General features: G+C 35.0%; 2 protein-coding genes across 7 annotated transcripts in view; one reads left to right on the top strand and one right to left on the bottom strand.

Moving 5' to 3' along the window:
- Positions 1 to 16,720, top strand: part of Myo10A (unconventional myosin 10A) — a 63,059-nt gene extending 46,339 nt beyond the window's left edge. For all 6 annotated transcript variants that reach the window (XM_069127911.1, XM_069127914.1, XM_069127912.1 and 3 more), the window contains 8 exons: positions 9,613 to 9,989; positions 11,398 to 11,701; positions 12,373 to 12,768; positions 14,118 to 14,302; positions 14,412 to 14,544; positions 14,635 to 14,839; positions 14,906 to 15,042; positions 15,123 to 16,720. In XM_069127911.1, the coding sequence (XP_068984012.1) occupies positions 9,613 to 9,989; positions 11,398 to 11,701; positions 12,373 to 12,768; positions 14,118 to 14,302; positions 14,412 to 14,544; positions 14,635 to 14,839; positions 14,906 to 15,042; positions 15,123 to 15,353 (1,968 nt within the window). In that variant the 3' untranslated portion in view covers positions 15,354 to 16,720. The remainder of the gene's footprint in view (positions 1 to 9,612; positions 9,990 to 11,397; positions 11,702 to 12,372; positions 12,769 to 14,117; positions 14,303 to 14,411; positions 14,545 to 14,634; positions 14,840 to 14,905; positions 15,043 to 15,122) is intronic.
- A 110-nt stretch (positions 16,721 to 16,830) lies between these two features.
- On the bottom strand, positions 16,831 to 21,698 carry LOC138187290 (uncharacterized). The gene is made up of 7 exons (XM_069127915.1): positions 21,598 to 21,698; positions 21,158 to 21,398; positions 20,711 to 20,837; positions 20,210 to 20,307; positions 18,414 to 18,633; positions 17,645 to 18,212; positions 16,831 to 17,436 (listed from the first exon to the last, which is right to left on the bottom strand). Exons 2-7 carry the CDS (start codon positions 21,194 to 21,196, stop codon positions 17,106 to 17,108), a joined length of 1,383 nt encoding a protein of 460 aa, XP_068984016.1. The 5' UTR covers positions 21,197 to 21,398; positions 21,598 to 21,698; the 3' UTR covers positions 16,831 to 17,105.
- Between the last annotated feature and the right edge of the window lie 147 nt (positions 21,699 to 21,845).

A 21,845-nucleotide genomic window follows, 5' to 3' on the forward strand; every position in this document is an offset into this window, starting at 1 on the left:
ATACTGTGTATCATCCTCAAAATCAGGCTCCATATACACGGTTGTATAATAGTATAACTGTACGGTAGCGTGAAATCAGCAGGTGGTCTTATAATTAATAGTGCATGACTCGAATAAAAAAAATACGGTCCAAAACACCGTATAGAACATCTGTTCTTTAATTTGTAAAAAGGAGACATCTTCCACCGGGAATAACAATTTCCATCAAATGAATGTAAATTATCACCGTATAAACATAGCTTAGAAAATATTGAAACGTATGAATGTTTATAATGGTATTGCTGGAATTAATGACGTTAATAACTCCTTCAATTTTCAGAATTCTCTGATGAAACTGACACAGAATATTCTTGCAAATATGTACAATTAATTAAGCAAATACGAAAATAATCGACGAATCTTCCTTGATCGTAAATAAAATAATCGAAAACACAGAGAAAGAATAAAATATAAGGAAATTCTGCAACATTCGATACGAACGACTATCGATGGCGATGCGGGTAAGGAAGGCTACACCCTGTTTCCGAGCAATGTCACGCGTCAGACGAAGCTTCGGCCTCGCAAGCACCGCGAAGATAACGGTCTCGATCTCGATCACCATCGTGTCGCAATAAATCGGTTTCGCTTGCCCCAGTGTCATGGCGAAATCTCGGTATTCGTGTCGCCAAGGCTCAATTACGACTGGCAATCGTTGTTTACCTCGACTCGCAGCCGCAACATACCTTTCCTACCCATTAAGAAATTATTCCCCGCTCGTTCCCGAGAATACATCGCACACCTTCGATAATTATTTGCTCGCGGGATGAGGCGGGCCCTGTGTTTTCTTAAAATATTCGTTACGACCTCGCGCAAACATTCCACGCGTTCACCTGACTAGATCCCACGATAGCAAAACAAGAGATGATGCGATAGTTGCGATAATCACAACTGGGCGAGGTCGAGATCCATTCGAAATTGATTCGAAAATCCATCAGATCGATGATTCGAAATGTTTCGAAGTAGATCATCATAATACATGTGGTTTTTGTGGCACTGTTAATGGAGCCGTTTTTGCAGGCGATCATTCGGTATTTTCGTAGCGTGTAATTTTCATCTGAGATTAATAAGTAAGCTTGTTTTTATTGGACTGAGATTTCGCTGCGAGAAACTGTTTTGCTGAAATGACTGCAAAAAAGAGGAAATTAAGGGAACAGTTGTAGGATCATATGTACAGATGAAAAAGTGAAGATATTTCGTTGAAGTTGCTCGCGATCTGTCATACTTGACTCGTCAAGGAATCGAAAGTTCGCTTTAATCGCTCCACAGGGATCCTCTATTTTGCACCGCTAAGCGGCGAAAGTGGATCCAGTTCGACGAAGAAATCGAGGAAATTTATCGAAAGATATACGCAATTATTTTTTATAATTCTGAAGAATAGATAAGACTCTATCTGCAGATGAATATCAACTTACCTTTTAACGAAGTTTTAAAAAAAAAGAAACCCATCTTTTCAGTTCTCGTAAATTGATAATGAAATTCATTCATATTACAACTAAGTTTTTTAACCATGAAACCAGTCTGTTCAATCTTTGTGAATTAATAACAACTCTGTTACAAGCAGACATTTCGAAAATTATCTGGAATTAGCCTCCAAGTATAGACGATGTCTATATGCGAGATTACAAAGGACTGCCTGTATTGTCTATTTCTATCGGTGTTTCTCGATGAAGAAGCGACCACGGGAAAAGAAAAATAGGCATGTGATCGTGATCTTCCTTACGCAAGCCTAGCAACCTCATACGAGATCGTTAACGATCCTCCTATACGCAAGTTTACGCGTTCCGTAGATAGTTGCGTAGTCGCTACCGGCATACCAAACCAGCCTCCATCCGAGATATCGATGTTTAATCGAGCTGGGAATAATAGTCATTGATTAACCATAAACTTATTTCAACACCGCATCGTCCCGAAAAATAACATAAATTAATGGACATTATTAAATTATTTCTGTTGCGAAAAAATTAAACTACACAGCAATTCTAATAAAATATTTATTATAAAATCTAGATTTCTTACTAATTTTACTTACGATATTATTATTTTGATCTAAATCTTTGAGAATCTAAGAAATATTATATCAGTATTATTAGTATTATAGTATCGTATCATTGTTATTAATATTCGATTAATCGAAGTAATCATATATCTTAATCCGACAGTACTTTTCGAGAGCTTAATTTTTGTACAAACGCCTGTTAGCTGAAACATGGTCTGTGTAAAAGCATAGTGCTTGTCATTTAATTAGAGCCATGCAACAGAGCAGAACAACACAATGCTAATTAGCTGTTTCTTCGCCGATTGTTCTGTATCCTTTTGCGGAACGACTATCCAGAAATATTCTCTTCTGTTGCCGAAAGAGAAAAAAACTTCATTAATTCGATATCCTTGAAAGCACATTTTTCATCGATGATCATCTACGAAAATAGTTGCTACGCGAGAGATACTCGAATTTAAATCTAAAAAATTATTACTCCTTTGAAAACAGGTTCCATAAAACGCAAATAAATTATTCCAGGAGACAAATATCCTTGTCTTCGATGTATGATTCGAAAACCATCGCGAAACGTTGAAACACGAACGATAAAACGGATACAGGTACATGACAAGTGCCATTCAAGGCTAAAATTATAATTTTAAATAATCCTCTAGAGATATACAGGACGAAGTTACAGCGCAAAGATGAATTAACTTTGATCGCGTCATTTATGCTCTTTCATCTGCACGTTCACGATTGGATTAAAGTAAAACGATAGACGTTTTGTAGGTCAGAAGATGCTCATTCCATTAGTATAGTGACATACTGACTAAGAATGACTGGATTCCGTTTCCTACTTTTTCCTTGACCATCGAGTTCCGACTAGCCTTCCATTTGAATCTGGGTTCTAAATCTCTGCATCCTCTCCCCTCTCGGTTCGACATTACAGAGATTCTTAGATGATAAAGAGGACAGGTGGACATTCTTTAAAATATCCCGACTGATTTCAAGGCCATAGTAGCGTGTAGCATAAAAATTGAATTTTTATGTAGTCAATTGTGCTCCCAACGTACATTATTTAAGTTAACAGAAAATTAAGAATCTTCTTGTAATATCTACTTAAAGAGATGCAGTATTCCAGAAGATGAATATGTTTACGAATTATTTACTAAATTTCTATTTACTTTATCCACCGTTAATGGGGAAAGCGAGTTTTCATGAAAAGCGAAGACAACCCTTTTTAATAGGTAGGAGAAGTTAGGTATCCAAGAAAGCAGAAGCCTTTCTCATTCGTTGTTGGAGCGAAGGAGAGTTTGTTAGCGCGAAATAATTACAATGAAAAGTGCACATTGTTCTTTGGTCTCACGACAAGCTTCTTCGCCGATCTTCTCACGAGGCCCTGAAGAAGGTCCTTCTTCCGTGATCCACATTCGGCATTGCGTGCCGTAACGAGGACAATTCTGCGGTTTTTTCAAGCAAATTCGGCTTCGTTATCGAAGGAAAAACACGCATAAAGAACACCAAACACTGACGAAATCGTGGTAAAATTTTTAATTTTATAATTATAATTTATTCGGTTCTATCTTACGGGTATTTACGTAGATTTCTTGAATGTGATCTTTTCCCCCTTTCTATTCGAAATTTAATTGCTATACCGCCGTGATTTTTTTTGATGTTATTAATAATTTCATACGAGGAAAGCTATCACCGAAGCTTAGCGATGTTTAATGTATATCTTATGCTCGAATTTCTCCATTTTTGATATCGTATTCGTTTCACAGGGTTTCCTTTTCTCTTGTTAATTAGTATTAGAGGTCTTTCAAGTGGTGGCCGAAGAAAGTTCACGGTCGCCATGCGTAAAAGATCTTTGGTTCGGGGAATCAAGGTCAATTATATTCTACGAAATGTAATTTCTATGCATTCGTCGTGCTCGATGGCCTGTACTATGCAAAAACTGAGCTGGAAAGTATTCCTTCATTGACTTTGCTCGTAACACGATGTTTCGAATTGCGGTGTCGTCTGATATTCTATTGCACTGTAACCGGCACGAGAAAAGACGCTTATGTCAGCAGTTATTTCTGTGACATCAAGACCAAAGAAGGATTGTCACTTAAGAAAATTCATCAACCTTTGAATCCTAAATCTTTTTAGCCAAAATGATTTCCAACAAATAGTATATTTCCTTATGATAAAAGAATAATAAATTTCCTTATGGTAAAAAATAATTAATTTAAACAGCGGTGGAATGCAAGCTTAGGCTTCGTCTTACAAAGTATTTCAATTTACATAACACATACTCTAGGCTTACTATAAATTTTGAACAACTCAGTTTTTAAACGATAGACAGTGCACGGTACATTCAAGAACCAATTCCACGTATTTAATAATCAGCTTAACGCTTAAACATTCGTGGAACCATCTTCCTGAACAAATTCGTGATTATTAAAAAAAAAAAGAAGATGGTTAACTCATATGTCGACTAAACAGATTCAGATGTATTCAACCAAGTCAACGAACAAAGTGTCCATCATCAACTGACCAAAATGGAGAGAGAGGTTTCCGATACCGAAGGGATCTTCTCTAAAAGACTGTCCAGCAACTGGGCAGAGCTGCCAACAACCCTGAGGAAGAAGCCAAAACATCGGCCAGAGATTCTCTCTCAGTTCGTCGATCCTTCAGAAATCTCTGAGAACGAGACCAAGAAAATCGAACCTAAACCCTTCAATAACGTTCAAAGAATCGTGAGAAGATCCGAATTTCTGCGTAAACTGGAAACGAACGAAAATGGGAAGAACGTGGATTATCGACGAGACGCGAAGATCGACAAGAAATCGTCAGAATACTCGTTTTCCCGCGTGGACGAAGATTATAGGAAACACTACGAGGATCATGACTCGAAGCTAGGCCCTCGAAGAAAAAGTATAAGCAATCTCGTCGGGAAGTTCGATCACAAGAATTTCTCCGACGAAGATCGAAAAACCAACTCTCCAGACAGCCTCTTAGTGAAGTCCTCGGAGTCGGATCTAAGCAGCGACGAGTACGGACAAACGGACGACTCCGGGGCGTTTTTAGAGAAGGCCTCCAACCGTGAAAAGGGGCCAAAGGGCGAGCAGAGAAACAGGTTCATTAAATTTTTCGCGAAAGACGAATGTAAAAGAAAGAAGAAGCAGGAAGATAAGAAGGCGTCTCTAGACTCTGGTCATTTGGACGTGAACAAGAATAATGTTAAGCAGATTTCGAGAATCATAGAATCGAATAAGAAAGATTCCAAAGGAGTGAATCAACAAAAATTCGAGTATGAGAATATACCAAGGATCGACGTGTCCAAGCTGGATCAGAAGCCTTTTCTAAACCCCATAACAGCAACGGTTAATTCGATAAACTCGAGCAATACCGATCGTCCTCAACCGACGATCGAACAATTGAGGCTTGAAGAGGGTTGCCTGTTAAGAAATTCGAGAAACTCGAGTCCGTCTGGTCCATTGAGAAATAATAACGACAACATTGAGACGAAATATCGAGCTCAATCTCCGGCTAGACAGAATCAAAACGCAGAGGATATTCAGATGAACGAACTGATCCAGGATTTCTACGATAGCGATCAGATTGTCGGTCGAGTGAACGGGGAACGGAAGGTTTCGAAAATGGAAACGATCACGGAAGAAAATGCGGATGGAAGCAAACTGAGTGTCAGGGAAATCTTGAAGAGATTCGAAGAGCTGAGGACGCAGAACGAGACGCAAGTGGAGGAGAAGTCGAGTGACAAGACCCTCACCACGATACAAGAGACCTTGAAGAAACTCGACGAGAAGGTCAAGAGCTACCAGGTCATGATCCCGATAAGATTCTTGTCCTCGATTAATAAATACTCCGTAAATCTTACTCGATTCCCAGTGAAATTCAATACTCGCATTTCAACGATCGTATGCTTTTTACTCTTTCATCATTTTCGCATATTTTAATACGACTAAATGCGCTGATAAAAATGATAAATCATTTAAACGAGGCGAGCACGGTATTTATATAAAATCGATGACTCTTTATATAGAATATCTTAAAAATTGCACTTGCTACTCTACCAACTTTTTGCGGCGCAAGAACTGCACAACTAATTAGTTGCAAATTGGGTATTTCGTTTAATGATGCTCTCTTTTGTTATGTTGCGTACAACGAGCGTTTCGCGGCGCTTTTCTTACTAGTTAACATACTTCGAGTCAATTATTAGCCGGACAACGACTTCTACCAAATTATATAACACAGGAAGAGATCAGAACTATTTTAATTATGTAATACCTATCAACCAAGCGTACACAAGTATTCGTTATCTGAGATCTACGATTTTTATCAAGTATGCGTAACATATTTTAATTAGAGAAAATATTATTAGAGAAAAAATTTAAATAGCGAAAAAAGTCGGGTAACAGATATCCATGAAAAACTACTACCAACGTTAAACTAACGATATTATCTTTTAACTGCGGCGCTTAATTATTGTTTCCTCGGTGACTGATCGAGAAACGATTTTGCTAACACCCTTCGATGCTTGATAATACGTAATTTAGTATGCCAACGATCGACATCCGACATTAAATACAGTTTTCCTTCGAAATGATTTATGCTCGCCGAGAAAAGGCACCGAGAGGAACAGGATCGTTACCTTGTATGTTTTACGAGCAATAAAGAATTCCTTTTGCTATTAATCGGGACCAGCGTTGTCCTTGATGACAACGGCTCGTTTCATGATTCTATAATGTATGAAAATCAATTTTCAATGAAAATTGTTCACTACCGAAACGGAGACATGCGAAGTGGTTCGGATGTCGAAGCAATTTCCAAAGGCGAGAAATTGTCAGAGGTGAAAAAGCTTTTACCGTTAGGCGGACGATATAAAGTACCGAAAAGGAATGCAGGAGATTGCATTCGCGGCGTACTCGCATAATCGACCCTGTTTACATCGATACTGTGCCAAGATATTAGTAAAATGCTGCCGGTGGTGAAGTTACCGTAATTGAAGACTGCGTCGAGTGTAACGAGCGTGATCATTAAAAAGTTTAAAGAGAATTAATGGTGCCACCTCAGAAGGTATCCTTCGTTCAGCAATTAAGGTTAACGAACAACGAATCAAGGCTTTATGACGCCTAAAACATCGTGCATATCTCATTCTGTGGCAGGAGTTCTAAGTTTACATCTCAATATTGCCTGATATTTGGTCGATGTCTTATTTGAATTAGTAGATAGACGAGAAGAGCTAGAAAAATTGATATCAATCTCGAGAGGAAATGCAGAATAATTTTTCAGCATGGAAAATGAAACGCTCACCTACATAGGTTTGAAAAATTATACACGAGAATCTCTAATAGAGTTGTAAAGCAATTTATTTCATAAACAGGCCGGAGAGAATCAAGTGGATGGTTATTCTTATTAATACCATTACAGTAACTATGAATGCTCACGTTTACCATCGTACCTGGATACATTAACGATTATGTGGGTCAGGGTCAACATCTGCTTATCTCACTCGCTCAGGTACATTCAGGTTTTACCAGCAGGATATCAGCTATCGATATATCGAATGCTACGTTACGACTTCCTTAGGAAAATGTGTAGGAAGACCCAAAAATATTTGGAATTTATATCTTTCTACCAGTTCAGAAAATTGAACATAGAAAAGTCTCCTCCTCTAACAAAAGAATATCATTAGATGCGATCAATGCTGCTAAAAATTACAAAATACATAGTTACAATAGTCATCTTGTTATTGACACGGAATTAATTGGGATTAAGATACGAGAAATATTTTATGAACTTAACATTTTAAAAAGTCTGATAGAAAATTGAACTACTATTAACTCTTTTTCTAGAACAATTTACACTCAGAGGAAAGAATTACAGTAGACATGAAAATTGACAATGCACTATATGTTCTATTATTTTTCGGGTAATAGTCACTTATTATGTTGAAAATTATGGCAAATTGAGAATTACGTTATTGCAATATCATTCCTGCAATGGCACTGTGGAAAAATTACAGTTTCAGACGAAAGAAATCACAATTTACTAAATATATGTCAGCTGTGGAAATAATAATGGCAATCATACGGAGCTATACACTTCGACTTTCACGACATTACCAGCGTCGGAAAAGTGTAAAACGCGTACAGCGGATGCTATCGATTTTCTTCTACAGAATCCAACTAAACTATCATTCATGAGCATTTAGTAATTAAATAACTTTATACAGAATCTAGTTTCTACATCGTCTAAGAAACCAGTCATGCGGATGTAACACGCGGGAGAAGTCGGTCGTAAATCGTTTGCGAATTATTAATTTGTATGCTTCATTCATCCATTCGATTAACTGCCATTCGATTGAACAAAAAAGAAATAAATTAGAAGAGAAGCTTATTGAATGTACTTACATTACGATCCACAAGTTTGGGAGCGGTCATGTATAATCAGTCATATTTAATTAAACAGATACATATTATTACTCTGCTCATAGTCGAAAGTAAAAAAATTTCCAATATATGCGTTCTACTACTTTTCTTTTTTTCTTTTTCTTTTAAAGAGAAAACGGAGTATTATAAAGAAAAATATTCTACGAGACTCCTAGACACCATACTGCATTCTTCGAATTCTTATCATGATTCTGACTGGCGTGCAAGGAAACTCGTTTTCTCATTCGCAAGATCGATCGATGAATCCGAGATACCCGCGACTATGTCGGTGAAATGCAGGAAATGCAAGCCGAAAGAGAAAATGAATAATAGAAAAGGTCGAGAAACCGTCGTGTAAATCACTCGCGAAACCAGGGCGACGTGACGCCCACGAGGTTTTTACACAGGAAGTTTACACACCCGAACGTAATTTCTTGATCTTTTGATTGTGATAAAAAAACGGAAGACACTCGTTCACGAAACACAAAATCCCGACCTCTGACCAACATGGTACATAAAAAACAGGTCCCTTTGTACGGGAAGTGAAAAGTAGTAGTTCAATCGACGATATTTGTATAATTTTTATTGGTGATTTATGAAACTCTATCCAGTTTGTAATTATCGTCTTTTTTCTCTTTTTTTATTTAAAGTGTAACGATTTCCTCTGCTCTAGATCGACAATTCCCCCCCCCTGAAAATCATGTGAAAGTTTAATTTGGTGTATTAGAATAAATGATGTCACTATTCGCTTAAAGAGCAACTTTCCCAGCTATAAATGCTTGATAGATTTCGCAGTAGATTAAATATATAATTAAGAATAATAATAATCAAAGTAGGTATTCGTGACTTTCGCGATCTAGGTTGCGCTCTGATTTAAAATCTCTGAACAAAAATTCTACAGTTCCTAGATGTTATAAGTGATCCCAAAAAGAATTATGGTCAATAAATAATACAATTATCTCTCAGTATTCAATACTAAATTAAACAAAAATAAATGAATTAATATAATAAAATTTTACGCTACTAAATTACTTGAGGACTCCAGATTCAATATTTCAATTCAGAATATCCTAATAATGGAAACCTCAAGCTCCCAAAATCAAGTAAATTGAGAACTGAATGATAATAATAATTAAATAAAATGGTACGTTACGATTACAGGTGGATCAGAAGCCGCTGCATAAGCCGAACCATCATGAGAATCACGTGTCTCAAATCACGAAATCAATCCAGTCACAGGCGAATCACAGTGCGTCGAATCACGTTCAATCCCATGGTCAGCCTAATCATGTTATCTCGAATCACGAGAACCACGTGTCTGCCGGTCGTGTGCCGAACCACGTGTCGGCGGCAAACCAGACGAATCACCAGAAAAACCAGCAGAACCAGCGACTTAGCCCGAATCAGGAATGGCGTCAACCGGAAGACAACGGCAGATTGCAAGAAGATGGCATCTATGAGAGCGGGCCGGTCGTCAACGACGGAAAACACTCTCTGTTACAGTACGCCATGCTCAACTTTAGACAAAGCACAGAGAAGTTAGTATTCTACTTACTCCAATTCATAATGTTATACAATTTATTTTTATTATAGTTCGTTTTATGCGATAATATATTTTTATCAAATAGATGGCAAATATAAAATTCGAAAACTCTTACATTAATAGAAGTATAAACTTTTTCATCATTATACTTCATTTTTCTAATATCTCACTTTTAATCGAGTTCAGAAAATACATTAAAACTTCTATTTTTGCAGAATAAAATTTTGATAAACCTATTTCACTAGTAATGCTAAAAATGAAGATTGTAATGTATTTTCTTTCGCAACATGTTGCACGCTGTACGCTCTAGACTTGAATCAGTAAGTACCAAAAAATATATCTCCCAATAAGAAACGAATCCTTGCTCTGAAAAAAAAACACTTTTACCAAAACGAGGCATCGCAATAAAGGAGAAATTAATGTTAAGGACTAATTGGTCGCTCTTACGCAAGAAACAAGAGCTAGCCGTGTTGAGAAAGCATAACGCACTGCAGTTCTCAGAGTAACATCGACCATCTTGGTGAACGCGCGGCTAACGAGTACAGCTCGTCTTCTTTTGGCATTATTCCGTGATTCGCGAGTTACCGTTTTAAAGTGCTTCCTAACTTGACGAGGAAACTCCGATATATTCGTTTCACATAAAATTTTCTATCAAATTTTCTAGTTACTACCAATTCGTTCTTACTGAAGAAACTTATGTCGAAGAAGAAAGATCTAGATGGAATTTAATAGAATCGCTAATGAATAGATTTCTAAAAACTATGTACGTAAGGTTACAATATTAAATTCTAATTGAATGTATAAAATTCTAAATGAAGTGAGAATTGACATTGCAAATGTATCTTAATTGTCTTTGCTATTCAGTGACCGACTAACTGTACCAACGTGTACAAGTAATTAAAATTAATTAGGAGTTTTCACTATTCATTGTGCGGTATTCATTATTCATAGAGATTTAGAAAGAAATATTCAACCATGGTTTTACACAGGAAACACATTTGTAACGAGGTATCAAAGTAAAACGAGAAAAGAATCGGCGAAAAAACAATAACCAACAGAAGGATCAACCTTCAACCAAGTCGAAGGGGAATCATTAAAACGCCTAACTAGAGTGTAGACTTCCTAAACATGACTTTGACAAGTGACGGCCACCCGGCCAGTACTCTGAACGGGACTTTTTCCTCTGTCTCTGTAGCAACATCCTGCAATGGAAATCTCCTTTACGGCCACGTACACCTCCAAGGAGATGTCTTCCGTTTTGGAAGGCTATTACTTACGTCACCCCCGAGTCCCGTTCCTTCGATAAATTAATTCTAACAGTCGCTTCCCGCGGTTACAACTTCCTACAATAACAAGCAGAGTTTTAATAAACAAAAGTTTTAACAAAATATTTAATTTTATAGGTTTGAGATGTTGAAGACAGCAGATGGATCTATAAGTGGATCTCTTAAAGTGATCGAATCTTTGAAGAGTAAAAAGAAGAATAAAAAGAATAAAGGCCAACAGGATGGTGCGGAATGGACTTGGAAAGAACAAGTGGATCTTGTAAAATACTCTCCTGTGCCAATAGAACAGAGTCTTTTGAGACTTGATGCAGATTTAAGTGCCTTGGCAGTGGAATGCTTTTTGTGTCTGATGAGGTACATGGGTGATCAACCTTTGCCTCCAGATACTAGCGAAGTAAAATGTGTTTACACCATTCTGATGGTAAGTGACGATGTTTCTCTTCTGAACTAACAATCTCTCAGAAAACAATCCTATGTCTCTTATATTCCTAGTTTGTATGAAATAAGCTGAAATGATAAAAATTTTAAATATTCTGTACAATGACGTTGTTATATACAATTATATGAAGAAATATGGTGAAATTTGCTGAGATAATTTGTATTGGGGTCAAGGATTTAATGATGAAGGATAATAATTTGACAACCTACTTCTAGTGCTGAAGGATTTGAATTTCCTTTTACTTGCTACTTCTTTTCATTAAAGATTTCTCCTAGATGAATACATCTTCATAATGCATTCTCCAAGGAGAACGTTTGAAATACTTTCATCAAATGATGCATGTAAACTTCATTTCATTTTTTTAGGCTTATTGTTATCAAAATATTGTACTATCTTGTAAGGATGTCTAACAATCCTTCATCACTAAAGTAATAAATTCATTAAGAGCAAGAAGATAAATTTTATATCACTAGTTTATTTTCATATATTTTTAAAAAGTCTTACATTTAAAAAATGATATTTATAATATGCCTTAATATTCTAAAATAACTGCAAAGAGTGAAATCATCACTTTCTTTCTCCATAAACTACTGAGAAAAATCTTAGTTTAACATCTAAGAACATTATTCTCACCACTTTCAATCTAATTACAGCATTGTCATAAGTATGAATTACTTCGTGATGAAGTTTACTGTCAATTGATGAAACAGACTACAAACAATAAGAGCCCAAATCCAGATAGTTGTCAACGTGGTTGGAGGATCTTTAGCATTGTTGCTGCTTACTTCACTTGCAGTGATGGTCTGAGGCCTTATTTAACCAAATATCTGGAAACTGCAGCTTATGATAAGAGGAGAGCTTACCATGGTACAGCCACAGTGTGTTTACAAAATCTCAGGAAGACAGTTAAATATGGAGGAAGGAAAAACGTACCAAGCGTGGATGAAATTATGGCAATTAGTGCAGGTAGAAATGCGAAGAGACAGATTTACAGACTACCAGGTGGAACAGAAAGAGTTATCAACACCAAATGTACAACTGTTGTACAGGTAAGTTTAGTTTTCTCCAAATTATCTAATTAGACAAAGGATCAGGATAGATGCAAGTAATATACGAAACAAATTAGAAAATCTATTGGATTATCTACTGTATTATAAGGCTGTTAGTAGCTAAGCGCTGACAAACAAAATAATTGCAATATAATTTGCAGAAGATTCTTTAAACATTTACATTTAAAGATAACAAAGAAACAACAATTTATAACACAAGAACATGTCAATTAAATAAAACAAAACTCTAATGACAATATTTCAAACAACGACCTACATACCAATAAACTTCAATTTGGAAGGCTGTCTTAAGAATATAAATAAAATAACAAAAAGTTATTAATTGATATTCTAATCAAAATAGAAATTATGATATTCAGATTTAAATTCATAAAATTAACTAATAATTATATAAGAAGTATGCTACAATGCTTAAATATACAAGTAAATATCATATACTAAATATACAAAAAATATCAAAAATTATAAAATTAAGTTGTGACATAGGTTCTATTAAAAATATTACTAATAATCAAACAATATCATGTACAAAATTAAAAAAAAAATGTATTTGTGCCAATATGTAGTCATCAGAGTGAATAAAATTATATGTAGTATGATATACATAGTATGATATATATGATATATAGGTTAAAACCTTCATATTAATGTTATAGTACAAAATTATGTACACATACTCGTAAATAATTAATTATTAATGCGTAGAATAATACTATAATTAATTTCAAGCTCCAAGCAACCCAATTTAGTAGCACGTAACCTCACGAATTGACATACTCATTACAGAATCGTAAAAATTTCACCAATTATGCAACATACTTTACAACTTTACTTAGAAATAATAATAACCATAATTAGTTAGTTAACATAAATTAAATGAGGAAGCTTACCGAATTTCTAATGACATTCTTATCAATTTTTCACTTTTCGTAACACTCCCAATTCATTGACGCCAGTACGCTCAGTATGCCGGCTAATGCGCGGTAAGCTTCAAATTCAAATCTGAGTAAACCATTCTATAATGCATATTCGTAAAATTTATTGAATATAAATTAAATTGTTTAGTATAAGAAACATAAAATTAATGGTATAGCATTGAAGAGAAGACAAAATCAATGAAAATATCTCCTATATAATGTAATAACATATATAATAATAAATTGCAAAAGACAAATTGTTATTGATTTATTGAATAGCACTTTGAGTTTAGGACTGTTATATTTTAATAGTCAAGATATGTCAAATTGCAATATATTGTTAAATATATGATAATACAGGTGTAATGACTAATTCTTAATAATTTGTTAATAACTTAACTTTTTTGGCAGGATGTTATCGAGGAGATGTGCAATATAATATCTGTAAGAAACCCTCATGAAATGGACGAATTCTCGTTATATTGCATTGTTGATGGTGATGCGTTTACGATGCCTTTAGCCAGGGATGAATACGTACTAGACGTAACTACGGAGTTACATAAAAATCATCAAGTCTTCTACTTAATATTCTGCAGGTATATGTCTTTCCATTGATAAAAGGACTTATCTAAAAAGAAACCTATCGATTCTCATGAAAGCAGTGCAAATAAGAGAACAAAAATAATACAATCTTTTTCAATTTAGATCTGTATGGTATTATCCTCTCAGACTGGATGCTCCATTGTATATAGAAGTCGTGTTCAATCAGATTGCTCCAGATTACTTGGAAGGTCTTCTATTAGTTTTACCTGGAGAACATTTACCTCAAGAAGTCATAGTAAGTCTTTCTATCTTTGGTATTTTATATAAATAATATATTGACATTGTTTGGAGTTTTTAATTAATATATTTTCTCTTTTCTTTCTAGTTCGATATGGCTCAAATAGCTGCTCTTTTACATAGGGCAGCAGATATGACTCACGAACCAACAACGAAAGAAATTAAATATTTATTACCAAAACCAGTGCTCAGTTTGAGAGAACCACGACCACAACAGTGGTCAAATATGGTCCAACAAGCATGGAACAATGTGCAACACAATACAGTTGCTGCTTGTAAAGCACAGGTGCTTGGTACGTGTTTCAGTTCTTATTAGCGAGTATTTATATCATGAAAATAATGTTTAACTTTATTTTTAGAAATTTTATGGAAGTGGCCATTATTCGGGTCTAGTTTCTTCGCTGTGAAGAGGGTGCCTGAAGGAAAAGAGAAGGGTGGTGATCATATTTTGGCGCTCAACAGGCATGGAGTGCATTTTATTGATTTAATTACACATGTAAGTAATTCAATCCCCGTTTTCTGCCTCTATGTAAAAAAGCAATAAATAATTCAATGAAACCGACGCCAAATTTTTAGGAGACCCTGTACCACTACCCTTATTCCGAGGTAATATCCACGAGGAAAGTAAAATCCGAAGAAGGAACTCTGTACCTTGACATGAAATGCGGTAATTTAATGCAACAACGCATCACACGACTTCAGACTGAACAAGCCCATGAAATTTCACGACTAATTAGACAATACATCACCATGGAACAACGAGCCACCAATGCTCAAGGTGCTAGCATTGGGTTTGGCATGAGATAAAATTCTCTATCTGCACTTTCAATTTATAGTAATCATATAGATCAACATTTTAGAGACGTACAATCTTTTTTTGTATTGTTTAATCGAATAAGAAGCGCTGTAAATACATATTTAAGAGAAACGATTCCGTCATGATAAAGGAAGACATCTTTGAAGGAAATTTGATCAAAGAAAAAGAAATTCAATATATCGTAAAGTGCTCATAAAGTTCGAAAGTTTCAAAGAATTGTCAGTAAAATTACGTTTACTCTTTCGTTATTTATTTATTCAAAGAGCAGAAGATTTGGTTAAGATTTTGTAAGAGATTTTATAATACGCAAATTAAGTGAAGAATATAGTTTGAGAATCTTTTGACTTGTAAATATGTCCAGTTAGGAACGAGAAACGAACAGAATTGAAACACAGCTCATCTGGTAACACTATTACAGATAAATCGTGACAAATCGTGACAAGGCATTTTTCATGTTTCTTCCTCCTTTTAAGAAATACCTTTCTATAAACTTCGACGAGTACACCAAAATGTAACAAACTTAAAAAATAAGTCAAGTACATACCTCGATGCAAAGGGAAAGTAAATGATCAAGAATATCGCGTTAGATCAAACGCACTATAAAGATACCAACTCAACAATATTGCAATGTTCAAACTATCGTTTCATAAAATAATAAGACTATCTAGTTACACAACAATCTTAGGAATGAGAATGTCTGATAATCTTCTTCATTAAGGAGAATTAATTTTATACATACCGTTGAAAAGAGGAAAAAGAAGAAGAGGAACGAATGCTCAAGTGTCTAAGCAATTATTCTCAACTCTGTAAATACGCGTTTAGAAACGGCTAGAGAAAGAGAGAACTACAACGAGAGGACGACGGTTCTGTAAAATGAAATATGTCGATACATGGCTCACTAGTAGCTTTTTAATAGGGTTCGATGGCAGAACACGTCGATACTCTCGATGGCTGCTGCGTCTTCCGGTTGATTTCTTTTTCTTTCAGTTTCAATGAGGGCAATTTTCTTCTCATTTTTTTAATAATTGAAGAAATTGCCGATCACCTTGAATAATAAGGAAAATAAATGACATCTTTCGACGTTGAATAGGATCAATTTATTTATATAAAAAGCGTAAGAAAAAGAAACGATACGGTACACGTAAAAGTTAATGTAAATCCAATTAAATGCTAATATCTTTAACGAGTACGTTCTGATGGAGACTAACAAACTGCGGTTACATGTTTATCACAAGGATACATTATTATTAATAATTGTACGTATACGTATTGATGTGAACGGAGATGTTAAAACTTTATATTAAAAATTTCTACTTATACGAAAATAGTTGTATGCTTCTCAAGTTACCTTTTCTCCTTCCCATTTCAAAAACATATATATATATAAACATATAAAAAGGCAGTACATAATAATGATGACGTATTAATAGATCAAATTAATAAATCATATTTTTGAAATTAGAGAAATTGAAGAAATTAGTATTACTTTATTAAATATGAGGAAATTACACAGAGAAATACTCTGATAGAAGTAAAGAGAAATTGATTTTACACTCTGTGTTTTGATATGCATATCATTCTAAATTATTCTACCTCAGAGCCTTTCTAATCTACTTATAATCATATAACCTGTTGCCTTACGAGAAAGTTTTTTAAATTTATTTTTCAAGCAATCATTCAGTCACACGAAGTCATTAAGAAATCATAAAGCAACAAGTTAATAACTTTTTGTGCATTATATGTCAATTCTTCGAGCGACTTGGACTCGAACTAGGTGTTTTCATTTTCGTTTCATGAGGCCAATTACTGGCGGTATGTTTAACATATCCAGGATCAGTGGGTGACGAAGGTGTTCGAATGTTGAGTGTCTGTGTCCCCGTGCTCGCTGTTCGGAGCGAAGTAAAGCATTCTTCCAGTATTTCGATTTCGTCTTTTCTCTGGTCGAATTCTTTTCCATAACCCTTTGGCGGCGGCGGAATATTAAAAGAAACATCACGATTTTTTTTCTGACTTTTCGGCGACATTCCTTTCATTCGAACTGGCACGTTGTCGTACTGACTAGTGTCAGAATATCTATTAATGTTGGAAGACCAAGAAATAAGATAAAGGAATTTAAGAAAATAATAAAATGATAACAGGTAATAGGAGATTATGAAAATAATAATTATAATATAATAGGGAATTAATGCGCCAATGAGAATTGATGCAAAGGTGAAAGAATGAATTCGTCTATATTAACGAAGCTAATATTATAGTAATGAACTGCTCATTGTGCAACTACCTGTAACCTTCGATAGCTTCGTCCACATCGCGCTCAACCTTCATAATCTTTACACTAGGATTCACGATCTTCGCGAATATAGGTTCACTTTTATGATTCGTTTCGGTTGGAAAACGAGGTGTGTCAATTTCATCTACTGGACGTTGATAAATATCATGAACCTTATAAACCACAGTAGGCGCTTCCATTCCATGATCCGTTCTATAAGAGTCCCTGCTCATAGCTTTTTGCATCTCAGAATCTCGATACATTTTCGAGTCTCGGAGAGCTCTCCCATTTTCAAAATTCTGCGTATATTCTTTTGGTTCCCCGTATTCTCGATTGAAATCGCCAGTTCCTTCATCTTCATACGAATCTTTCGAACGCTGCTTGGAGGAACGATTTTGTTCCCATTTTCGCGGATCTTCAGACTGTTCTTGCCCTGAACTCCTTTGATGTCTTTCGTCTAATTTCTCGAAACCATCGTTTATAGTGCCACTGTCGTCGTTTTTGGAAACTTGAGGACTGCTTATTTTGGGGGATTTTGTTTCTTTTTCGCTGGCTAGAATCGTCGTTATTTGTCGTTTAGCTGTTATATATCAATCAAAAAAGGAAGTCAACTTAATTGTGAATAAAAATAAAGATAACATTTCTGGAAACTTAATTTTTTAAGAAGTATTATCTCCATAATTTATATTTATATATTATTATATATATTGCTAATTTATATATTGTCTCCTTATTTTATATTTAACACTTCCTTTTATATCTTAACAAAAATGTATGATACCTCTTTTATCAGTCAGAAGTTCTGTCATGCCATGCTTGTCCTTTTTCTTTGGCGTGCTCATTAACAAGTCAGCGATGAAAACTAACGCTGTTAGCAAGCACAGTGCCCCAAAAACCGCGGCGTTGTCTATCAAATCCTCAGGGACGTTTTCAATAGACGCCAACGATAAAGCGCCGACGATACCGAAAAGAATCACTCCAAGTCCAAGGAAGAATATTTCCTTAAATAGAAAAGAAAGATCTTCGTACACTCATCAAGCAGAACAATGAAATGTTAATGACTTCCTCTGTTTAACATAATCTTCACTAAAATCCTCGGGACCTTTCATATCCCCTATTGTCTCATAAAATTCAAGTATCAACGTGAAACAACCTTCACACGTTTACGACCATTAACAATTCGATAATTCGTATTTCTTTTCAAGATTTCTTTACAATAGCAATTGTACCGCCTTTCATTGAAATATTTCTATAAAAATCATCGTTTATATCATCTACGAGCAAATAGCTAAGAATTTCAGCTCAGAATTAAGAATATCAACAATTTATTTTAAATGCAAATTTCTGTCTTGATGAACGCGTAGATCCGCATGTGGAAATGATTGCGATCTGCCTAGCCTCAGTTATGAGTCATTAACTAAGAACTAAGTCACAGTAGCGTACGTATTACGTGCTCAATTGCCATACACCAAGGTAAGGATGTTGTTACGTGCTCCTTCTTGTAGCTTGCTCATACGAAGGATACTTTTAACCTTGCCCCTCAATGACAGTGCTAACTGGACACGACAGTTCTCACGCTATCGTTAAAACACGTGCTCTATATTTAACCGATTTGTCATTTCAAGGGTCAATATGCATAACTTGAAAGAAACATAAAAAAAAGCAACCTTGTAAAAAGAGCTCTGCTAACACAGATCGGTACATCGTAACTTCGAATGCAATGATGATTGACTAATGAACGAGGTGTGTCCGCCGGAAAATATTTGCAACCAGGAAAGATATTGAAAATGCGTTCATGCTGAAGATTAATATCGTGGGAGTCTTGAATATGTTGCTTTGAAAATTTATTATAGTCTCCATCGTTGGTATTAATTGCAAAAGTATTTCGTGTATTTATCTTGGTGCATTTAAAACGGCTACCGAAAATCATGCGGAAAATGTTTTATATTTTTGTAAAAACTCATTGAGGTACTGATAATCGTGTAACTTTCGTAATACGAGGATAAGAAAAAGGTAACACCACAATCAGTTACTAATGTAATTCGATAATGGATCAGTCATGGAGTCTAGTAATTTCAATTTTTATCTGTTTCATCTCACTTTTACTGGTGAAACTTGTCGAAGTTAATTCCTGGTATTCCTGACCTTACAAATAAATTTTAACGAATATTCTTTTACGCACTTAGTGTAAGAAAATTTCTATGATTTTCCATCGATTCTAATCATTAACTATATCCAATAGCAATTTAAGATCCCGCATTTTTCCAGTAGTTAATTCAATTACAATTATTGTTTCTTTTAAGAAACATTTAAATTTATGTATTCAGGGTGTTTGTTAAGAAGAAAGATACATCAATGTACGATAAAATCAGCCTCGTCGAAGGACAGTGTTCCGTAAAAGAGAAAGAATACCTTGAAAATTCCAAACAATACCACTATTATGGAAATATGTCGACTTGTACAATTGTCAAGGAAGAAGTGAATTAAAAGTTCGGGAAATATACATCAAATTTTTCGTCGTGTCATAGACATATACTGTTTAAAGAAAAAAAGTTATAAAAAAACGGAAAGAATTACCGTCTTTCGACCATCTAGCTCTCCTGTCGCAGCAGCAATAAGAAGACCCGTCGTGATTATTATGTAACCACCACAAGTCGCGGTTGCAAGAGCGGCGCCTAGATTAACAAAAGAAAAGTGTGTTGTTGCGTGTTTTACATTTCTTTTTCTAACATATACTATAGTACTTATACATCAATTATTATAAAGCATAAAATAAATTTCCATTCAAATTAATCTACATAGAATAATGCACTATCCGATCATAATCTTAAAAGTATTTATGTAATGAAATATTTTTGATAAATGTTTGCTAGACAGCTTGCAGAATTGTTATTGTAACTCTGAAAGATAGAAAAACTAACTGATAGCAATACAAAAATATTCTTCACCTAATTTATGGCGTAATACAAACTATAGAGATAAACATTTCAAGAAAGTAATAAAAATTAGTAGGCTTTTTGGGTCAATTTTGCTCTTATAAAAGGAGAAGTATAAAGTAATAGATATTAATTTTTGAACCTATGGCGCCCCATGTGACGTTATTCAAAAGGGACCATTCTCTGCTACGACTTCTCAAATAATGAAACACTCTTCGGCTTTCGTCATCAGTTACCCTGAGTGCCACCACGCAGGCAAGGCAAAGCATCTGCAACACGAATGTTCATAGTTGCAAAATTTAATAAGAAGGAATGAATTAAAATTCAATTATCTAGCGTTCAGTTCCGTTCGCAGGAACAATTACAGATAATTGATCGTGAGAGTATTCAAAGGAATCCTTATCTCGTATTGTGAGAACACTGATATAAGAGCAATTAGTAATATATAATTGAAATGCAAATTGTGCTAGAATTTTTGTTTAAACATTAACGTTCATTATCATGTATGAATATGTAACTGAAGTAGCTTGTAATATCAAAACAAATATATGTACAAAAATAAATATACAATATTTCCATTGTTACGCACCACTTCGATAATCCTGAGGAATACCTTGCGATTCCACATATTTAACTTTGTTTATCAACAATTCCCAATTTTATAATGTTCATTCAACCATTGTTAACGTATTTAAATTTTCAAACTGTCATCAAGAATTTGGGACAACGTCGAGTAGAAAGCTTCATCATACAATTTCACTTATCACAACCCGCATAAAAATAGTTCATTTCACATTTAGTAGACTCAGAAGAATTGCACAAATGGTATACTATCAAGGAAAGGAACACAATCATAAATTAAAAATTATTAAATATAAAATCTACCTGCATCTGTAAAATTAAAAAAAAAAGTACGAATCAGAACTTAAAAGAAGCGAACGATTAATCTATAACAGCAGTTAGTTCGTGATCAACTGTACTAATATAATAATCGGTAAAACGGGCATGTGGGGGGTCGCGTTATCTTACTCATTAGTGAAATTCGAGCGATGGGGTTACAAGACGAACCGCGACGCGCGTCGAACGACAACTGAAGAGATAGAGAGGATCGTGGTTCAAGTTGCACGGGCTACGTAGTGTCACGTAATAAGGTCTGCGTACTGCAGGTAACAATGCTATTATCGTACGGTGCATTGGCGCAGTACGGTGTGAATTTTCGCAATAAATACCATGGAAATGGTTAACGAACCGCTAATACCTTGAACCGGTTCGATAAG

This window comes from Bombus flavifrons, chromosome 14, assembly GCF_040668555.2.
Source record: "Bombus flavifrons isolate JBK064 chromosome 14, iyBomFlav1_principal, whole genome shotgun sequence".
Classification (NCBI taxonomy): domain Eukaryota; kingdom Metazoa; phylum Arthropoda; class Insecta; order Hymenoptera; family Apidae; genus Bombus; species Bombus flavifrons.

Coding starts and splice junctions, on each gene's coding strand:
- LOC138187290 (XM_069127915.1), bottom strand. CDS start 21,196: ATGTGGAATCGCAAGGTATTCCTCAGGATTATCGAAGTG. Junction 20,838..21,157: donor TCCTCAGGATTATCGAAGTG/GTGCGTAACAAT, acceptor TTCGTGTTGCAG/ATGCTTTGCCTTGCCTGCGT. Junction 18,634..20,209: donor AGCTAGATGGTCGAAAGACG/GTAATTCTTTCC, acceptor TTTCTATTTAAG/GAAATATTCTTCCTTGGACT.